Raw genomic sequence first — 19235 nt, 5'->3', positions numbered from 1 at the left:
AGCATCATCATTTTACTGATGTCCAAAATATTTATAGCTATTTCTTGATACCACTTCAGGTATTTTCCTATAGTACCACCATATCATCTGCTTGCAAGACCATTTGTTAACAGCTACTCTTAATGCAGTGAAACTTCTTTTCCAAACACACTTGTTTTTACAAAGAACGTTAAAGAAAATTCAGGAATGATTCATCGACAGTTTTACCTAAAATTCACCTGTAGCAGTGTCAGGTTTTATGCTAAATGAATGTGTCGTTTCATCCATATTTCACTGAAGCAGATCCTACCAGAACAGTAGGAATGACTTGTGCAACCAGACATTAATTACAGCTTCAAAAAGTATTACAGAACAGAATACTTACCCCAAGACTGCATGACGTGCAGGCCATTGGTCCTCAAAACCCAAGCAGTGCATATGGCAGAGATTAGTTACGGTACAGAAGGATTCAAGACAAACTGATTTGGAGAATAAAAACAATTAAAATCCTAGGAGTGTTTTAGGTTGGAGAGGTACCTCTAAGGGCCCTCTAGTCCAACCTCCTGCTAAAAGCAGGTCTAACTTCAAAGCTAGATGAGGTTGCGCAGAGCTTTATCAAGTTGAGTGAATGAGGGGGATTCCATAGGCTCTTGTTCACAGAGGAGCACCATGAATCAAATGGACTTTTGCTGGAAAGGGTGCATTTATTATATTATTCTTGAACACATTTCTGCAGCTCTGCAAGAATGCTGCAGAATTAAATACGAGACTCTCTTTTCATAGTGCTTATCTAAACATGATAAATGAGCACAGTAGGTATGATAAGGGGAAACAACAACATTGTACAATCCATAAATACTTTATATTTGTGACTAAGTTGGCAAAGGTGTTTAATAACTTAAAAAAAAGCAGCCCTGGAGAACATAGTACCGTGGAAATTAGATTCAGGGAGTTGAGTACTAAGAGAATTGTTAGTGGTGATCCTAGAGGGATTTGTTGTCACATACAACTCTTAGTCTTACTTAATGCAGTAGATTATAGGGAGGGTCACACATTTTAAATATCCAGGCTGCCTTCAGCCTACATGATAGGCAAAGATTTCTTGCACTTTTGGGTGATGCTCTGTGTACATAATTGAAAGCTGTCCATCTTGTCCTTGTGCCATTTAGGTTAATGGTTGCCTGCTAGATCCTGTACCTCCCGTGGTGATTAGGAAAGGATGCCAATCACTGCCTGCAAGCATGATGGAAACGTCTATTGATGAAGGAATAGAGACAGAAGGCGAGTCAGAAGATGACCCTGCACAGGCATTTGCAGCCCTCCAAGCAGCTCGCTGTGGGAAGCGACGTCACACTCTGGCAGAAGTTACCAACCAGCTGGTGATGATGCCAGGCACAGGTACAGAAGTTAGCACTGACATCTCAAAGCTCATTCCCTGCTCTCGGCACTCAACCTAATAAGCCCAGGATGAAAAACACTAGGTTTTACGAGTGACAAGCACAAGACAGAGTTTCTTGGTTTTGTTACTTAGCATTTGCTGTAAAGGACAAAGGGAAAAAAACACCCCAAAACACCCCAAAACCTTCTGTACAGACAGTGTAAAACCAAAGCAGCACAGAGAGCTGGCTACAGTCATGCACAATGCCAATACAAACTGGTAGAGTCTGGCAAGTTGGCTTGTTCTTTTTCACGTAACTAAATGCCCCCAGAGCGTTCATTCCCTGAAGACGTGCTGGCAGAGGAGGACAGTGCGGAAAACCACTGGATTCTCAGGTATTCCAAAACCAGCAAGATGACCAAGCCTTTCAGCTCAGGCTGTGGTCTTGTCAGGATTGTCTACAGCCGGGGACAGAGCAGGGACCCAAAAACCCAATGCTCTCCAAACAAACCAGTTAACATCATCTGCATAGTGTCTTATCACTGTAATAATGTAAAAACCAATAGCAAATCCCCATTCTGGTACTGCAAGTGTTAAGTTACAATTACTTTATGAAACTTGATTTTTTTGTTTTGTTTCCTCTAAGACAGTCACTGTTGGCAGGAATAGTTTAAGTCTGTGGCACTTCCTTTGCCTTGCTAAATTACTGCTGCGCTTTGCTTTTATTCTGGCTTTTGTTTTTTGTCACAGGGAAAGTCTACTCATTGGATGAAAATTCATCTCTGGGCAGTATTGATTCAGAATATGGCATGGGATCTATTCAGAGAGATATTAAATTCCTGGAAGACACCCCTTCCTTGAAAGAAATGGTGCTAACTAACCAACAAGCACCCAGAATGACAACACCTTTCATAGGTCTGAGACCTGCCAATCCAGCCATGCAGGCACTCGCCTCTCAAAAGCGAGAGACCCACAACCGCTCTCCTGTCAGTTTCCGAGAGGGGCGCAGAGCTTCTGACACATCCCTCACGCAAGGTAATTACAACCACTGACACGACACATTATGCCTAGACACGGTATGAAGCCATCTCCATACACAGAAGCACCAAGCCGCTTTGTGACTTGGTTGTTACTCAGCTTATCTCACATTTGCTGTGCTAACCAGACAGGAATTAACTGGTTTTCTGACAAGGCTTTGTCTCAACTCTTCTCCAGGAATTGTAGCATTTAGACAGCACCTCCAGAATCTGGCACGAACCAAAGGAATCCTGGAACTGAACAAAGTCCAGCTGCTGTATGAACAGATGGGATCAGAAGAACAACCTTCTCCAACATCAACTGCCACTCAGTTGCAGGACCTCATTAATAGTCCTCCACAGGTACTTAGACCAGAAATTAAGCTCTGTCTCTTGGGTGTTAATGCTTTGGGACAGAGGTGAAGAGGATAAGGTGTTCTAGAGACCAGAGAAAAGCTCATTTACAAATAAAGTTCCCTCTTCTCCTTCGAGTCTTCTGCAGAACAGAGAACAGGCATTTGCAGGCTAGCCTTTACCATCCTCACGGTGTCAGTGAGATGGCCTTGTTAGCTTTCAAATCCAACATTTCAATATTTCTTTTCATCTGAAGGATGTTTTAGATTTAACAAAGCCAAATAACATCTTTCCCTATTGGAGCTGGTCTGGTATACTTGAAAAAGAGTGCAAAACCCGAGTGATAATGGTTAGTCTGATTTGCTTAGTGCAATGCTAAATAGCTTCTACCAGCTCCCTGGTTACTTGTTTCAAATGGAACAGGTCACAGCAAACAGGAATAGTAAGTTTCTGTTAAACCCCTGGAATAAAACGGGTAAGAGGTGCACAGGCACTGTAAGCACCTAATGTTCCAGACGAAGCCTGCTATTCTTAAGCTCCAGCTGTTACTTCCTGACTGCTGGAAAACTTCAGTTCTGACGACCACAAAGTTGTAATGTTTTCACAAGGATCTCTCACTTGATGTAAACACGCTAGAGTGCTCACGGTATTCTCATGACAACAATTCATTCCCCTCCCATGTCAGCACTTTCCAGCTTGCTAGAGATGCCTACTCTGTGCGTATCGCCTCCACCACTATTGAAAGCTTTTCGCCTTCTGTTTTGAAGCTGTGAAATGAGCTGCATGAAAGCACATTCAGTTTGGATGGTTTTCTAACCCTGTACGTTTACTATTTCAGAGGGCAAGTCAGAAAATACAGTATCTATAATATAATTTTAGTTACAGATCTAAGCCCTTGCCATTTTGCAGCACAGATAGTTCAAAGCTTTGTAGTTTGGGCTCCTCACCATGCAGTGAAAGTGGCGAGTGACACCAGAGACCAGTCCATATGGCAACTATGAAAAGTGCGTCAGGGGAAATCCTTAAAGAAAGGGTTGAGGCAGAAGAGCCTTTTGTGGGGATGAAACTTGTTCCTCTTCTCTCTGCAGGAGGAAGCATCTCAGCAGCAGCAGGAAGCTGCATCTGCTTTCCCTAATGGTGCACATCCCCCATTATTATCCAGACGGCAGAGCTTAGAAACACAGTACTTGCAACACAGGCTCCAGGTACCATACTTCCCCTCCACTGAATTAAACCTGCTGCTGTTACTACACAGCAAACTAGCCTTTTAGATCTTAAGAAAATCAGTCAGAGACTAAATTAGCAGAGAACAGATGAATTTGAAATTGTGCTGTATTTTTCTTTTGTCAAACACTGACCCGAATTATGCAAAAAGTATACTATATTACTGCTGTTTTCCTACTCAGTCTGTTACTGTATAGTGTTATTCAAGCAATTTGACGTCATGTGCTAGTGAATAACTATTATCTGTGTTGCACTCCGCAAAGGTTACACATCAGCATCTGAGAACCCCCTTCTGCTTCCCTGGGGCTTACAGCTTACTGTTTCTCCCCCCCCCCCCCTTTTTAAAAAACAAACAAACAAACACCAAACAAAAAAAAACCCACCACACCAAAAAAAACACCAAACAATTTTCATATAGCTTTAGTTCATTAAAAAAACCCAACTTTTTTCCAGCTTGCAGCTTGTCTTTCACTTGGGAAGAAATCTTTCCATGGATTTTTATGGTACAATCTAACATGCAAAGATATTCTTTGTCTAAGGGTTAGAAGGCAATAAGCAGTAGTGGCTGTGGATTTAGATAGAAGCTCTATTGACAGCTTCTGAAAATGGAGCTGGGCAGTTACACTGTCCTAAGGATAGATAAATCTTCTTTCAGTTGCTTTCTGGAGTAATGCATTAAATAAAAGGCAAATTAAAACAGCACTGCTTTTCTTGCAGAAACCCACTCTACTCTCAAAAGCTCAGAATACTTGCCAGCTATACTGCAAAGAATTGCCCCGGAGTCTGGAACAGCAGTTACAGGAGCACAGGTAAGAAGTTTTCAAACTATGCAGATAAGCTATATCTTACTCTGAAGAGCAATAGAAGAACTGTAACAGTCTTTGTCCATTGAGAAATTCTTTGAAAAAGGAAAGCTTCACTTTAAAATTTGTAAGAACACAGTCTTTCTTTTAAAAGAAGAGGACAACAGTCCTGTCATGTGTTTACAAACTTCTGTGCTACAAGCTCTTTATCAGCTAGCACTACTGGGGTGCAGGTAAACTGCTTCCTTTAGTGCTAATGGGCATACAGAAGCAGAGGAGGAAGCTACCCTACTACATATGTTGTTGTACTTCATTTCACCCTCAGCCTCCCAACCACCTGCGGTTTATAATCTACATATTGCAGTATTTATCCTAAGTCAGAACATGGATCATGTATTTTCTGCCTGCTGGATGCACAGTAGTCACTGAGGTATTTCCTGTCTCATTCCCACGACCCAGTAATTTTACAGTAAAGTAAATCAACTTTTTCTTGTCATAAGATCAGTTTAGAAGTGACTCTCCTCTGAAAAAGTACTACTTTAAGAATAGGAGGTCTGCATAGAGAAACAAGCTGGGAAGCAGCAGATTCATTTTCTGAATGCTGTCTGCTTGCATCAGTAGTAGGTTTCCTATTTCTGCATGCTCTGGGAATTGGCTGGCAGGAGACCTCCACTTTGTCATATCACAGGAATTTGTCAAAGGTAGCTATAACCTTGCATTCTGTTCTAAATTCTTACTGTTTGTAGAGAGTCAAAACCCTGGAATTTCATTAAAGTTTCAGAGAAAAAGAATACGGGGGGAAGGAGACTTCATTCATTTCCACTAGTAGCCAGCAATATTGAAGTCTTCATCTCCCAAGTTCCACAGAGCAGTGAATAGCAGGCTTAAAATACAGTAAGCTCTTAGCAAACAAAATTTAACAATGCAGGGGGTTAACTTTTAATTGCACAGGAAAAATTCACTAGGCAGTTGAAAAGGTTATCAAAAGGAGGTCTACAAACTCAACCTCTGCACATTTGCAGAAAGGTGAAGATTCTAGTCTGCTGTAAAATTTAACAAACAAGATTGCCCAGGAATTTTCCAGTTCTGTACTTGACTCCCTGCTGGAACTGTTTGACTAGCATGCAGGACTCACGCTAGTGCCTTAACACTTCAAAAGGCAAAAATAATTGCTGTTTATGTCCTTGATTCAGGCTGCATCAGAAGCGACTCTTTCTCCAGAAGCAGTCCCAGCTGCAGGCCTATTTTAACCAGATGCAAATAGCTGAGAGCTCATACCCAAGGTCAAGTCAACTGCCGCTTTCATGCCAGGAGGAGCAACAGCAGCAGCAATCAAACCAGTTCAGCTTGCAGCAGCCGCTGAGCCCTGTGATGGAGCCTTCCCCAGAACAAATGCAATACGACCCCTTCCTCAGTCAATACCAGAAGGTACAGCTGGATCCACTGCCACCCTCCCAGATCACCAGCTCATCACACTTGTCATCACCAGTTCAGGTGCAGCAGCCGCCACAGTCCTTACCGTATTCGTATCAGACTTGTGAATTGCCTGTTGTCACCTCTTCTGAGCCAGACTACCCAGACCAGTGCCAGTATTCCATGGACCCAGCACAACAGAGCAGTGTAGCATTGCCTGACAGCCAGAGCAGCTCAACATCTCATGAGTCCCAGTCAAACTATGATGCATTAGCCCTCTCGGAATTGCCTGGACTCTTTGATTGTGAAATGATGGAGACTGTAGATCCCCAGCACAGTGGCTATGTCCTGGTGAATTAATACCGTGAGGTGACTAACATGAGAGTGGAAGACAGGACAAGTGGAGAAGCATGTGAATTTTTGGGTTTTTTTGTTCCTACCCCAACGTTCATGGTAATTTTTCAACCCTTGAATTAACTGGGGAACTACAAATCCACCTGACTGGGAAAAAAAAAAAAAAAAAGGAGGTGGTGAGAAGTGTTTGGCCACTAGCTCCTCGTGCTGGTGGCAGGGGCTAGAGAACACAATAGTGCAGTTTCATCCCACCAAGAACTAGTTTGCATAGAAGGAGGCAAAAAAGGTGAATTTTAAAGGAAGGAAATGGCCCCTTCTAAAAAAAAAAAAATGGGGAGTTTGTGAGCATTCATCTAACATTCACTTGGAGAAATGAGAGTGAGTGCACATTGTATTGTACTTCTTGGCAATAAAAGCAATAGTTTTCATTGAAATTCAGGGTAGATTTGGGTCTATGCTGATGGCAACTGTAATACTCTTGAAACAGTGGCATGAGGTGGAATTAAAGGAAAGTTGCACTTTGGCATCCAATTGCTGGTTAAGCTACTGATCTGGAACTACTCCATGGTAAGTCTCCGAGGTCACCAGGCAACTCAGGCAGCCTCCACTTCTGCCTGCTAGCAAGTAAACAGTATTTCCCCAAGCCTGCCAAGGAACTCTTAATTGTCCACTACGAGAAGCTTCTGGATCTCTGCTAAGTGACATCTTGACTTTGTCAAAAGATACGTGGAACTGACACAGGGCACCACAGCGGTTTGTAGAGACCTCTGGGTGGGATGAGAATGCTGAAGGATTAGCTAACAGAGAGACAGAGGTTAAGAAGTACCATGAGAAAAATCAAGAGTTGCAGCCAATGGCATTTAAAAAAAAAAAGTCCACCTGAGTGGATTTTCAAATCAACCCTTTTTGCAGGCAGGCCTTTGTGGAGGGCTCTGTCTTGGAGAAGTTCTGATCACTGGAAAGGATCCATCTGTCCTTCTGTTGCATTTTAAAAACAAGCAAACAAACTGTATTTTGAAGTTGCAGTATGTGTTGCTGGTGGTTTATTGAGCTTTGTATATTTGGACAATTATTTAGGGTTTTAGAACTTAAGGATAAAAGCAATGAGCTTAAAAAAACCCCTGTGAAGTGATAGTGCTGTGCCTTTTTCAGTTCTTTATCAGCCTATATGCTTTTTTTCTGAAGAAAGTAGACAATACCCCATTTATATCCTTGCTATAGCCAAAGTCCCTTCAGAGCACACGTTCCACCATGTGGAACAACGTTTAAGTGTTTTGGTTGCTCATGTGTATATATGTAACATTGAAAGTATTACAGCAATATTTAGCATCGCAAACTGTTGATCTATCAACCATTTCAAGAAATACTAAACAACAAGCAGTTGTGTCTCCAGAACTTTCAGTCATGAAATGCAAGTCATAGGAGGACTGTTTAGGAATCTGCAGAAAGTTTAGACCTCTAGTTTGGGTTTTGCTTCTAGGCTGTAATTATTGTGGGATATTACAGGATGATAGACAAATGCATCTCACAGCTAGACAGTTCAGCCCTCTTCTGAGCAAACATTAAGCACAATTGCAGATTCATTAAAGCACAAAGAATGGCAGAGAAACTGTGCTGATGACCTAAGTAGAAAACACCACTGTTTGCTGGAAGGTTTGGTGAGCTAAGGTCTTTGATACTACAAATAATAAGGGTGTGGAAAGGTGAATAATCAGCCTGCATTTACAGCAATAAGACTACATTTAAACATGGAATAGTAGGACCTCAGTCACTGTCTTGTAGGCCGTGCGTGGAGGAGGGAACGGTTTAACAACTGACAGAAGGCACCTTGCTTCCTGTATAGTACAATTAGAGAGGCAACTCCTGTTGCTATGCAGCCTGCTCTAATACTGGTCCAGTTGTGCAGCTGGACTCAATCCGTAAGTGCTCAGCTTCTACCTCTGATATCACAGTGATTCTCAAGGCATTGGCAAAGGAGATTTTTAAAGAACAAGGATCACATCCATACACTACCTATGCGATGCAAGGTAAAGAGGGCTAGAAAGCTTTACTTTAAGCAGCTGAGATGATAGAAAAGGTTTTTATTGTATGGTTTCCCTTCAAAAGGAAACTCGTCTAACAGAAATCCCTATGACACCTTAAGCGACTAACAAAGGGAGGGGAAACAGCTTGACAAATACTGCAGCATAACAGACCAGGCATTTCACTACGGAAAAAAAAAAAAAAAAAAGAAAAAGAAAGAGAGGCCACAAAGAGTCCTGTCCTTTCATTCCTTCTTCCCTGCCCTACAGCATAATAAACACTGTCTGGAATTTTAGTATCTGACCAAGCGCTCAAGGAACTATATGGTGAAAACTGCTAACAGGACACACAACACCATGGAGACAGGCCCGGTTCTGCTCCCGGAGCTGGGTTACTGCTGTAACTACAACCACTTCCTTCCCCATCCGACTCCAGGATACTGTACATTTTGGGTCTTGAAGATAAAAATAAGTCTGTTCTTGAGTTCTGCGATTCATTTGTCAGGATGTGCCAACTAGTCTAAGCTCATTTGAGCTTTGCAGCACTGGTGCTGCAAAGGGGGAAGCTACAGTGGATTTTTTTTAATATCGTTTAGACTGACTCTTCCCCTCAACCAAAAGCATATTTAACATTTCATCTAATTTCCTTTAAGCCAATTAGAACGAATGGCTTCTAATGCCTTCTAACATGGCAGAATATCCATTGGGCACCACTTCATACTACTTTGAAGTGGCTTTTTTGTTCAAATCTGTTATGTCTCATGTTAGAGAACTGTGTACACTACTGTTAGAATAATTATTAGCTTTATTATCTTGTATTACAGACTCCTTTGAAGAGACTTTGGTGTGATGTATATGGGGTAAAAATTTCATATGGAGAAAAGTGCAATATGTATGTGTGTGGTACGTTCTTTAATGTATTTTTTTAAGGAGTTAGAGGATTTAGTCTCTGCTTTGGGATAAATGCACTAGTTTTGTGAGCTCCAGTTTGGCAAGTTCATCTGTAGTATTTACATGCAACTGATATGCTGGACTCTGTAAAGCAATTACAGTGTATTAATACAAAATAAAGAATATGTGCATTTCATTTTTAAATATCTAGTGAGCTAAAGCAGCCCCTGCCACTCTTGTGTTTTTAGCAGCTTCTTGATGTATTATGTTATCTTCTCTCTGATGCACCGAGCTACAGCTGACAGAAAAGAAAACGAATGTCTACTGCAAAGGCTGGGTTTTGTAGACTGAAGTTTGCTTCCTATCATTTTGACATACTTGGGGTAGTTGATACCACTGACTTTTGAATGGACAAAGCATTCTAATAGCCTCAGCAAAAAAAGCTGCATTCCTTTACTGCCTGTTACGCCATGGAATGTCAGACCCTTCAGGAGCACGCCTCCAACACAGGCAAGGTCATCTTGTCAGGGTGTAGCACCTTGACTTTGAAAGAGGAAGTTTATTCTCAAAACTACTATCAGTTTTGATGTTTTTCCACATTAATCAGCACACACTATCCAACAGGTGATACAAAAGCAGTTTAATGCTGATCATATAATGCTAAACTCAAGGAACACTGTGAAGGGGATGGGTGTTTGGGTATTGCTGGAAGGAATCCCATCACAATTTCCCTTTGATATAATCACAGCATGCCACTCTGTCATCCCATGCTCCACTGAGAAGTACCAGTCTGGATTTGACTAGAAAAAGGACTTACAGGGGGAGCTGCTTGGGATCAGAATTATTACCTCACAGAAAGAAACTAGATGATTTTTTTTTTTGACATCATAGCTGAACAGTTTCCCCAAGACTCCAAAATTACTATAAGTTTCTTGAGATTTGATTTTTCATCTCTCTCCTGTTACATCAAGTGCAATTAAAATGATTGTGTCCACAAGAAAGATCTGCTTACCTGCTTTTCTAACGTTTCACATTATCTTTACCTGTGAAAACATTCCTTCTCTGCACATCCTCTACAATATTTGTTTTGCAATGCAGGGGACCTTCAAAAAATTAAGTTAACTCTTTGCTGGGATTGAAAAAGAAAATAAACCATACCACTCCTCAATTTCTCATTAAAAGTCACAGACCCAAGTAAAAACATTGCCCTAAACCCTAAATTTAATCTCCTTTCTCTGTAGAGAAAAAGGTGGGGGGGGCGAAGAGAATAGGACAGGTCTCTGTTACGGTACAGGAAGACAAGAGCAGAGTTTTTAAAGTCTCTTACATGGTCTGGACCACAGATACCTTCCACTGATTTAATTCTTAAAAAAACCCAACAACAAACAAACAACAAAACAACACGCAATTGGGTGACTACAATCTAATGCTATAGATACGGTTATACCATGCAGTGTCACTTACAATGGTTTTATTTCCAGAGAAATAAATAGGTGTCAGTACCACATAGGGATTTTACTGCCTGTTCCTCAGTTAAGAGAGTTTTGGAAAGCTACTTGTGCAACAGTAAGTTACGACTGGGTCCTCTTGAACTAGTTGTGCTACCAACTGCCAAGAATCTGCATTTCTGCAGTCCACATACACGTGGAGTTGCAGGCAGACTGAAGAATCAAGGCACTGCATGGGCCACTGCAGTCTCATAGAGACTGGTAAACTTCATGCTACAAGACTATTACAGTACTTTCCACTTTCATTAATCAAAGACTCATACAAAAATTACTTCAGATAAGGTAAAAGAAACAGTAGGCAAAGTTGGGGAAAATTTTTCTTCTGTGGTGTCAGAAGCAGTAAGATTACCCATGTTTTCTGCTCTCCCCCTTCTCTGCTCAGACAGCAGGTTTGAATTGGCCTGTAAGAGACATCACGAGAAGAAAAAGTCCCACTCCCAAGAACAGAATAAGCCAAAGAGGTTCATGTATTGCATCCTGTTAACTCCTTTCCTTAAAACCTTTTACCCCGATCCGGAATGTAATAGGCTTACTTTGACTTAGCCTAAGACAATCCTAGGACTTTCCTCTTAGAAGGGAGGCTTCTTTCCTCTAGAACTATAAGCAATGGCAATGAAAAAATCATCTTACTCTTTTGCTTCACGCACTACACCACTGTCCTGTTGAGGGTGAAAACTGAAAGTCAACCATATCGGTTCTCTGGTAATTTAGGCAGAAAGTTTACATTCGCGGAGAGAATGGGCAACTCCAGAAGAGGCTCTGTGGAAAAGTAAAATGTCATGTTTTTCACAGAGGGAGCATCAGAGACCAGAAGATAACTAACATCGGGAAGATGTTACAGTTCTACTCTAGGACTGCAACAACAGTTGCATGACACAAACAGTCATTGTATGTGAGTGGAGGGAAAAAAAAAAAAAAAAAGGAAAAAGAAAAATCTCAATAGCCCTTTCCTCAACATCCCTAGCAACACTCTTGTGACCCTTGGAAGGTAGAACAGGAAGAAAAGTGTGATTATCAGAGATGTCAAGCAAAAATTAGTGTAGTACCCAGCAGAAACTGCTGACCCTGTTGTATTTGTGTAGTGACCTCAGCTACGACTGGCCATGAACAGCTGCAGCTGAACAGTTAGTATGACGCACTGGGACACTGCAACGGAATTAATAGCTTGGTTTGTAACAGTACTGACCAGCTGACTGATCATCTTCCACATTCCCATGAATCAGAAGTGCCAAGAAGCCTTTAGACTACGCACCCAGACTGGACACCAGTAACACTGTGCCTTAACTCTACATAAACTGAGCTCGATACATTCCATGTCTCTCTCGTGGCTGTTTTCCCACATACCCTGCTCCTCTACTGACTCCTAAAACTCCTGATACAGCCTTGGGCAATGACCCAAGCAAGAAGGGTGAAGTGCCCTATCTGCCCCATGCCCTGCTTAACCAGAGACGTCAGCCAGAGATCACAGGGTGACTCAAGCTGCACAGAGACAGGGGCTGTTAGTCACTCCTTCCCCAACAGCACCACAAACAGGCCGCATACAGAATGCAAATGCAATTTCCCATACAGACATAGTCCTTCACTGCTAGCAGTCAAAGCAAAACAGGAGAAGGTCACACCTTAAGGGGTTACCTCAACTAACCTTACAAGCTGCCTGGAAAACACTTCCCCCCCTTCCCTGCCCCCTGAAATGCAAAGGCTAAGCCCTGCTTATCCCAGTGAAGACAGGAGAAAGCCCTCCTCCAGGGCTAAGTTCTGATTTACAGACTAGGTCAGAGCCTTTAAACCCCTTGCAGAGCTGCAGAGCACAGCATTTCTCTACTGGGCCTCAGGCCAGCAGAGCTTTCCTTTTCAATGTTATCTGGCTGACAGCGCTCGTTTAAGTCCCTGGCAGATGGATCAGCAGCAAGGCTGTCACAGGAACCCAATACACGAGGCAGCAGCCGACTATCAGCAGTTTATACATGGGGTGAAAGCAGAATGCATACGCATCTCTTCCGCTGATCAGGCTTTTACGATCCGAGTGTAGCTTTAAAACCGCGTCTCAATTTGGTGCATAACTTCTCTATGGGTGTGAGCTTCAGCTTCTCTTCACCTTGCACCAGAGTCCTAAATACATTCAGGATAAGCCTTGAAAAGCTTCATCCCCGAGTCCTTTTGGTATACAGCAAAGCAAAATTAGTTGAAGGAACAGTGGAGAGAAAGCCCATGAAAGAACTGGTGCATTAGAAAGGGGGAAAGAGTGACTGTCTAGGAGAGGACTGCAGGAGCAGATAGCCCCAGATAGCAAGTACTCTCAATGGTAGCTCAGAAAGACACAGACCTCCACCCATACGTGCACTGCAAAAACCTGATCCTCTGCACGCACAGAGCCAGAAGGACTTCTGCAGTCCCAAATGCATACATATGGCCAGAAAAGCTCTAACAGTTATAGGACCAGCAGCTGGAAGCTTTAGTCTTGCAAGGCTTCAGCCAAATCTAAATGCTGTTCCTTGTAGTACAGACAGATTCTTATATTCAGATAGGTAAACAGCACCAAACAGCAACACGGCCACATGCATTTACCTGGAGCTATATGGACACAGGCACTGGAAGGATGCACCTACCCAGCTGCAAAACAGAGTTGGCCAGTTTCCCAATACAAGGTAAGAGCAGGTTTGTCAGCTGAAAATGAAGTCTGTCTCCCTCCCCAGCTCTGCTTGCCAAGATCCTAACCTGGGATTATCTGAGACATCATAGACAAGATGCAGAGCTCAGCATAGTCCTCAGATAAACAGCACCACCTAGTCCTGTGCTACCCACAGGAATAGTCCACATCACAGCCATGCTCTTCCCAGCTTGTGTTGAGCCCACCACCACCGCCTACAAGCAAAGCCTGTACGCAACACCCACGCTGGTTTGCACTTTACTCACTTGGAGGAACCGCAACACTTGGAAGCAAACGTTATAGCACTGACAAGTCATCTGCTTTACAGCAACAGCCAGTGCACGACTATTCACATGCAAATACAAGCTAGTTTCCTTCCTACAACCCCTCCTAAGAGGCAGACTTTCTCCCGCATCAAAACATCAGGTCCGTAATAGCAAGCACCAAAATAATAAATGCTTCACTAGCACCCGTTCTTGACGGGCTGTCCCTGTTTCAGCTAGAATAAAGTTAATTTTCTTCCTAGTAGCTGGTATAGTGCTGTGTTTTGGATTTAGAATGAGAATAATGTTGATGACATGCTGATGGTTTAGTTGTGTTTATACTAAGCCAAGGACTTTTGAGCTTCTCATACTGCCCTGCCAGTGGAAGCTGGAAGCACACAAGAAGGTGGGACTGACACAGCAAGGACAGGTGACCCAAACGAGCCAAAGCAGTATTCCATACCATATGATGTCATGCCCAGTATACAGGGGGACACCATGGCTTGGAGACTGGCTGGGCATTGGTCAGCAGGTGCTGAGCAATTGTATTGTACATCACTTGTTTCGTATATTCTATTATTATTTTCCCTTTTCTGTACTATTAAACTGTCTTTATCTCAACCTACAAGTTTTACTTTTTTTTTTTCCCCCCTGATTCTCTCCCCCATCCCACTGGAGGTGGGCAGGAGTGAGTGAGCAGCTGTGTGGTGCTTAATCGCCAGCTGGGGTTAAACCATGACAGTCCTTGGCTGGGGCTAAATCACAAGGCAGGCCCAACACCCTGCAGCACAAAGACAAGTTTATGTCATGCCTCCTGCTGAGCATACTTTCATCTAGCCCATGTGAGGTAGCAAATGCTCAACAGGTTCCAACTTTAAGGTGAAGAGCAGTATGCAAGCCAGGCAAAACTGTCCCAGGCCACAAGAGAGACTTTGGAGGTTTTATCCCCTGAACTACCCCTTTTTCATTGGGACCATATGCTTTTCAGATTCAGTTCTTCTTTGCTCCTTTCTCAACTCAGCCTCCAGGAGATGAGGGGACTATTCACCTCCTGCTGCCCACTGCCTAGGGAACTGGGATATAAATGTGAAGGCTGATGTGAATGGCGAATGAATGGGAACATCCAGGTGTGAAAGCACCAAAAGGAACAAAGTGTGGGAGAAGGGCTTTAAGAATAGAAGGTGTAACTGGCATCAAGATTAACAGGACCTTTGGATCCCAGTATATGGCAAGTTCACAGCTCATAGAATAAGCGGGGGGTAGAGTAGAGGAGCGAAGCAGATTGAGAGACTGATCTCCATTACCTCCTAAAGGGGTCAAAAGGTACATCCAAAAACAGCATCTTGCTGCCAGTTTGAGACAACGCCAGGAGACATAAGGAGGATGTCATAGGCATCACCCCTGTCTTCCACCTCCATCATTGGAAGGAATCCTGACCAGATCACGTGGACATGTGCATCTTGGTGCTTGTGAGCATGTGGGCATGAGTGCAAGTGATTTCAATTTAAAGTAAATTTGATTCACATTTTCCCCTCTTGTAAGGCCTCACATTGTCACAACACTATTTTCCACATTAACTGAAAAAGAATACAAAGTGTAGGTAGAATACATCTAGACTTGCTGGACAAGACAAAAAGGAAACATACGCTAGACTTCATGCTATGGCTGTTTTAGGAGACTTGAGAAGAAACAAACTAACCAACCAGTCTTATCCTAATGGCTTTTATTTCCTCTTAAGAATGGAGCTGATGGGCAGAGGGTTGCATTATTTATAAAAAAAATATTGTGGCTGAATTTTACAATTAATCACCACACAAACAGCAGCTGGACCCACGTAAAATTGGAACTGCTTAAAGAAAGAGTCAGCAGTTAAGTCAGATGTGCACACCCTGAGAAGCAGAGGGCTGCATTTTGGAAATTATGTAGTGGATCTGAAAAGGCTCAACTAAGTTTATGTTCACACAAAAAAAACCCTGAGGACTCAGATAATTTATCCCCAAGCTGCACAAAGTGGGTAACCTCTTTAGAGTTTCTTAGAGGATGTTTCTGAAGGAGCTGATCCAAGAAGCCTTGCTCATTGGACTGCTAAAGCAGTTTCAGACATGCAAACCTGTCTATTTACTAGAATATGCCTCATTGTTAATGTTCTGTGCAGATGCATAAGTGTAAAAGATGGATGCTCTTTGTGTCTTTAATGGCATGCCCTCCTAAAAGGGTCACAACACACGGAGGACAATATTATCAGAACCGGAGAGTTGAAACAAAAAGGCACAACAGCAACAGACTGATGATAATCAGACTTCACAAACACTGAAGCAAGAAATGCAATGTAAGATGAGACTTGCAAGTATATTTAGCTGCTGCTACAGAGGAAGTGACTGAGTGCAACGCTATATGACAAGCGGAGGGTAGAACTTAATTTGTGTATTTTCTAGTGAGGGAGCAGAGCATGACTATTTAATCATTTATAAGAACACACTACACATGAAATTGAAGAACATGTATGACCACATATAAAATTATAGCGGAAACTAATTCCCCCTCCTCCCTTTCCCCCTCCCGCACTGGACATTCAAAGTGCAAAATTGGAAAATGGTGCATAAATTCTGTAGCCCTGGCCTTGATGGGGACAAAATACAAGGAACATTGCCAAGCAGGTCAACCAAGTGTAGAGAACTGCAAGTTAAGACAACAAAAGCATTGTGATTTTCACTGATTGAGATTGTTTTCTGATGGGAATACTACATTGCATGTTTGGAGAGGAGGTCAGATGGCAGAAAGCTCATTTTAAATATGATGAAAAGAAACTTCTAATTGGGTGACTCTCAGAGGGAATCAACTGTGAATTAGATACACAAAACCTAGAAGAAATAAGAATCAGGAAAATGGAGAAATAAGGCAGATTCAGCTGCTAAAGCAGCAGCCAGCCTGGGGCACACGGAGCAACTAGTAATGGCTGTTATTTTGGCACAACAGAAACAACAGGACTAAGGCAGAAGGAATTGATAAACTGAAGTCATAACTTTTTACATGATTACTAGAAAAAGACAATTTAAGTAGCAGCGTGGAACAGCATGGATTGAAACAGGTGCCAAGAGATTGGATCCAAAATTGAGATGTGCAGAAGAGGCAAGACAAAGACAAGTCACCTCCCCATGCTGCCCCAGCAGGCTGTCAGACTGTGTGCACACTTAGGAGTACATTTTGTACTTAAGTGAACAACAACAGCCCACAGCAATGAATACTGTCTGGTAGCCCTTTTTCAGAGGGGTTACAGAGCCTTCCAGTATTCAGATGTGAGAAGCAGGAGACTCTGTTGTGTGTTTGAAATTAACATCCAAAAACCCCACAACCTACAGGCTAAATGGGAAGGCCCTTTTGTAAATATAAACAGATGAGCCTCCAGCATTTAATACAAATAACCCTCCTTATGAACAAATGCCACAGGTGAAGGAAGACAAGAAAGAAATGGGAGCAGGGTGATCAGCTGGGAGGTAAAAACACAAGGGGGGGCAATCCAGTTTGAAAGCTTCACCAATCAAGGAAAGAAGAGAAGCACTCTCTCTCTCTCTCTCCATGGGGATGGATATGCCTCTTACTGTTAATGGCAATTGTAAAATAATGAATGTTTCTGCCTCCACTGCTTTAAGGAGATTGCAAAGCATTTGTACTATTGCTTACACCTCAAGATAGAGAATAACACTGTGCCACTGACTAAGGTTTCCAAGTCTAAAGGAATATACTGTGTGGACTAAACATGATACTAACCTGATCTGGACACGTTATTCTGATTTTTAGTGGTTGCAAGTTAGTAGAACAAAGAGCAATTATAACAGAGCATGGACATCCAGACAGACTAAGAAATTTTAGGTTAATCCAAGTGTAAAATCCCAAGACAGAGTGGAAACTGAAACTAAGGAAGAAAGATGTCTAGCTCACAGTAGCCTTTAATTTAAAAGAAAAAGCCCCTAACAAAAAAAATGAAACCTACAGTTTCAGCCACAGAGAATACCACTCAGTGCCAATAGTTTACAGTCCACAAGCTGGCATCGAATAGCAAAACTGTGTATTTTGTTAGAAAAAACAAAAATATTACAAAGGATGAGAAGTTAATCTTAGGGGCTGAGAGTAAGTGGCAGGGGCCAGAAGGGGTGTAAAGATCGAGAAACTGAACCTTGTCAGCTGCTAAAGGGGACAAAAGGCATATCCAAACCCCACACATCACCACCAATCTAAGAATGGAGACACAAGCAGGATGCCCCAAGGCACCATCCCTGTCCTCAGTATCATTGCAGGGAATCTCCAACAGACCACATGGATATATACACATCATGCTGACATGCTTATCAGCATGTAGGTACAAGGGTGCAAGCAATTCAAGTCAGGCTTGTTTTAAAATCACCTTCCCCTCCTATAAGAACTCACACTGTGGTTTGCTGTATTGCCACAACATTATTATCTGCAACTGTTTCTAAACAACACAGCCTATGTGTGGGATCTTGCCTCTCCCACCAGGCAAAGACTGCAGGAGTATGCAACAGGAACCTTTGTCACCTCCCACTGGGCCTCACAAAGCTACAGAGGTAAGAGGAGCAATTCAGCACATGGATCACAGTAGCTTGTTTCAAAAACTGCCTGCAAACCCAGGCAGACAGCTCTGCTCCAGTTACACTCCGCTCTCATCAAAGCGGCTTTTTCTAACCCGAACTGCTGGGGCCATACTTTTTAATCAAAGATGGGACTGAAGCACAGAACAGCAGCGCTGCATGGCAATACCAAGATGCCCCAAATACTCTGTCCAAGCCCAACCTGCTGCTAAAAAGAAAACTGAATTATGCCGAGAGACATACGGATTTCTCTTTGTTCCTCTACAAGCACTGATACCAATGAAAGGCTATTCAGGGAGAGGAGACTCATAGACCAGATCTTATCTTTCCAGTTTATTTCAGAAGTTCTATCTGTCCATTTTTCCAGGGCTTTCCATCAAGGATTCAGTATAGTATCCCTACTGGGAAGGCTCCATTTCCCATAGAGCTGTCACTCAGCGTTAGGAAAGAGTTTAAATACGGTGGTTTGAGAAGCGATCTCTTTGCTCAAAAAGGTACTTAAACGTGGTAATTTTCTGCAAGGAAAATGCCATAATATAGTTTTATATAACTGACTTATCAGCAAATAAAGGCTACAGTGTTTTGGTAAGAATCCATGTGGTGTTGGTTTGCAGAATAGGAGCAAAACGAGTTGCACACGGAAAGCTAATAGGAGGTTTGTTCCCAAAATACTCACAAATGGACATTTACTTAGCCAAGAATTATATGCTGAGTTCTGGAAAGGTTAGGCACATTTAGAGAGTTCATAAGCTCTCTGCAGCTTGTCTCCTGCAGGCT

The 19235-nt window shown here is 42.5% G+C and overlaps 1 protein-coding gene across 1 annotated transcript in view; it reads left to right on the top strand.

The window, feature by feature from the left end:
* Positions 1 to 6579, top strand: part of SIK2 (salt inducible kinase 2) — a 53826-nt gene extending 47247 nt beyond the window's left edge. Inside the window, exons 10-15 of the mRNA XM_086476817.1 lie at positions 1149 to 1377; positions 2108 to 2392; positions 2573 to 2736; positions 3816 to 3932; positions 4669 to 4760; positions 5948 to 6579. Of these exons, the coding sequence (XP_086332943.1) occupies positions 1149 to 1377; positions 2108 to 2392; positions 2573 to 2736; positions 3816 to 3932; positions 4669 to 4760; positions 5948 to 6527 (1467 nt within the window). The 3' untranslated portion in view covers positions 6528 to 6579. The remainder of the gene's footprint in view (positions 1 to 1148; positions 1378 to 2107; positions 2393 to 2572; positions 2737 to 3815; positions 3933 to 4668; positions 4761 to 5947) is intronic.
* The last annotated feature ends 12656 nt before the right edge of the window (positions 6580 to 19235 follow it).

The sequence above is a fragment of the Leptosomus discolor genome, chromosome 22 (assembly GCF_034619465.1).
Source record: "Leptosomus discolor isolate bLepDis1 chromosome 22, bLepDis1.hap2, whole genome shotgun sequence".
Taxonomy (NCBI): domain Eukaryota; kingdom Metazoa; phylum Chordata; class Aves; order Leptosomiformes; family Leptosomidae; genus Leptosomus; species Leptosomus discolor.
This window is presented reverse-complemented; position numbering and strand designations above follow the sequence as displayed.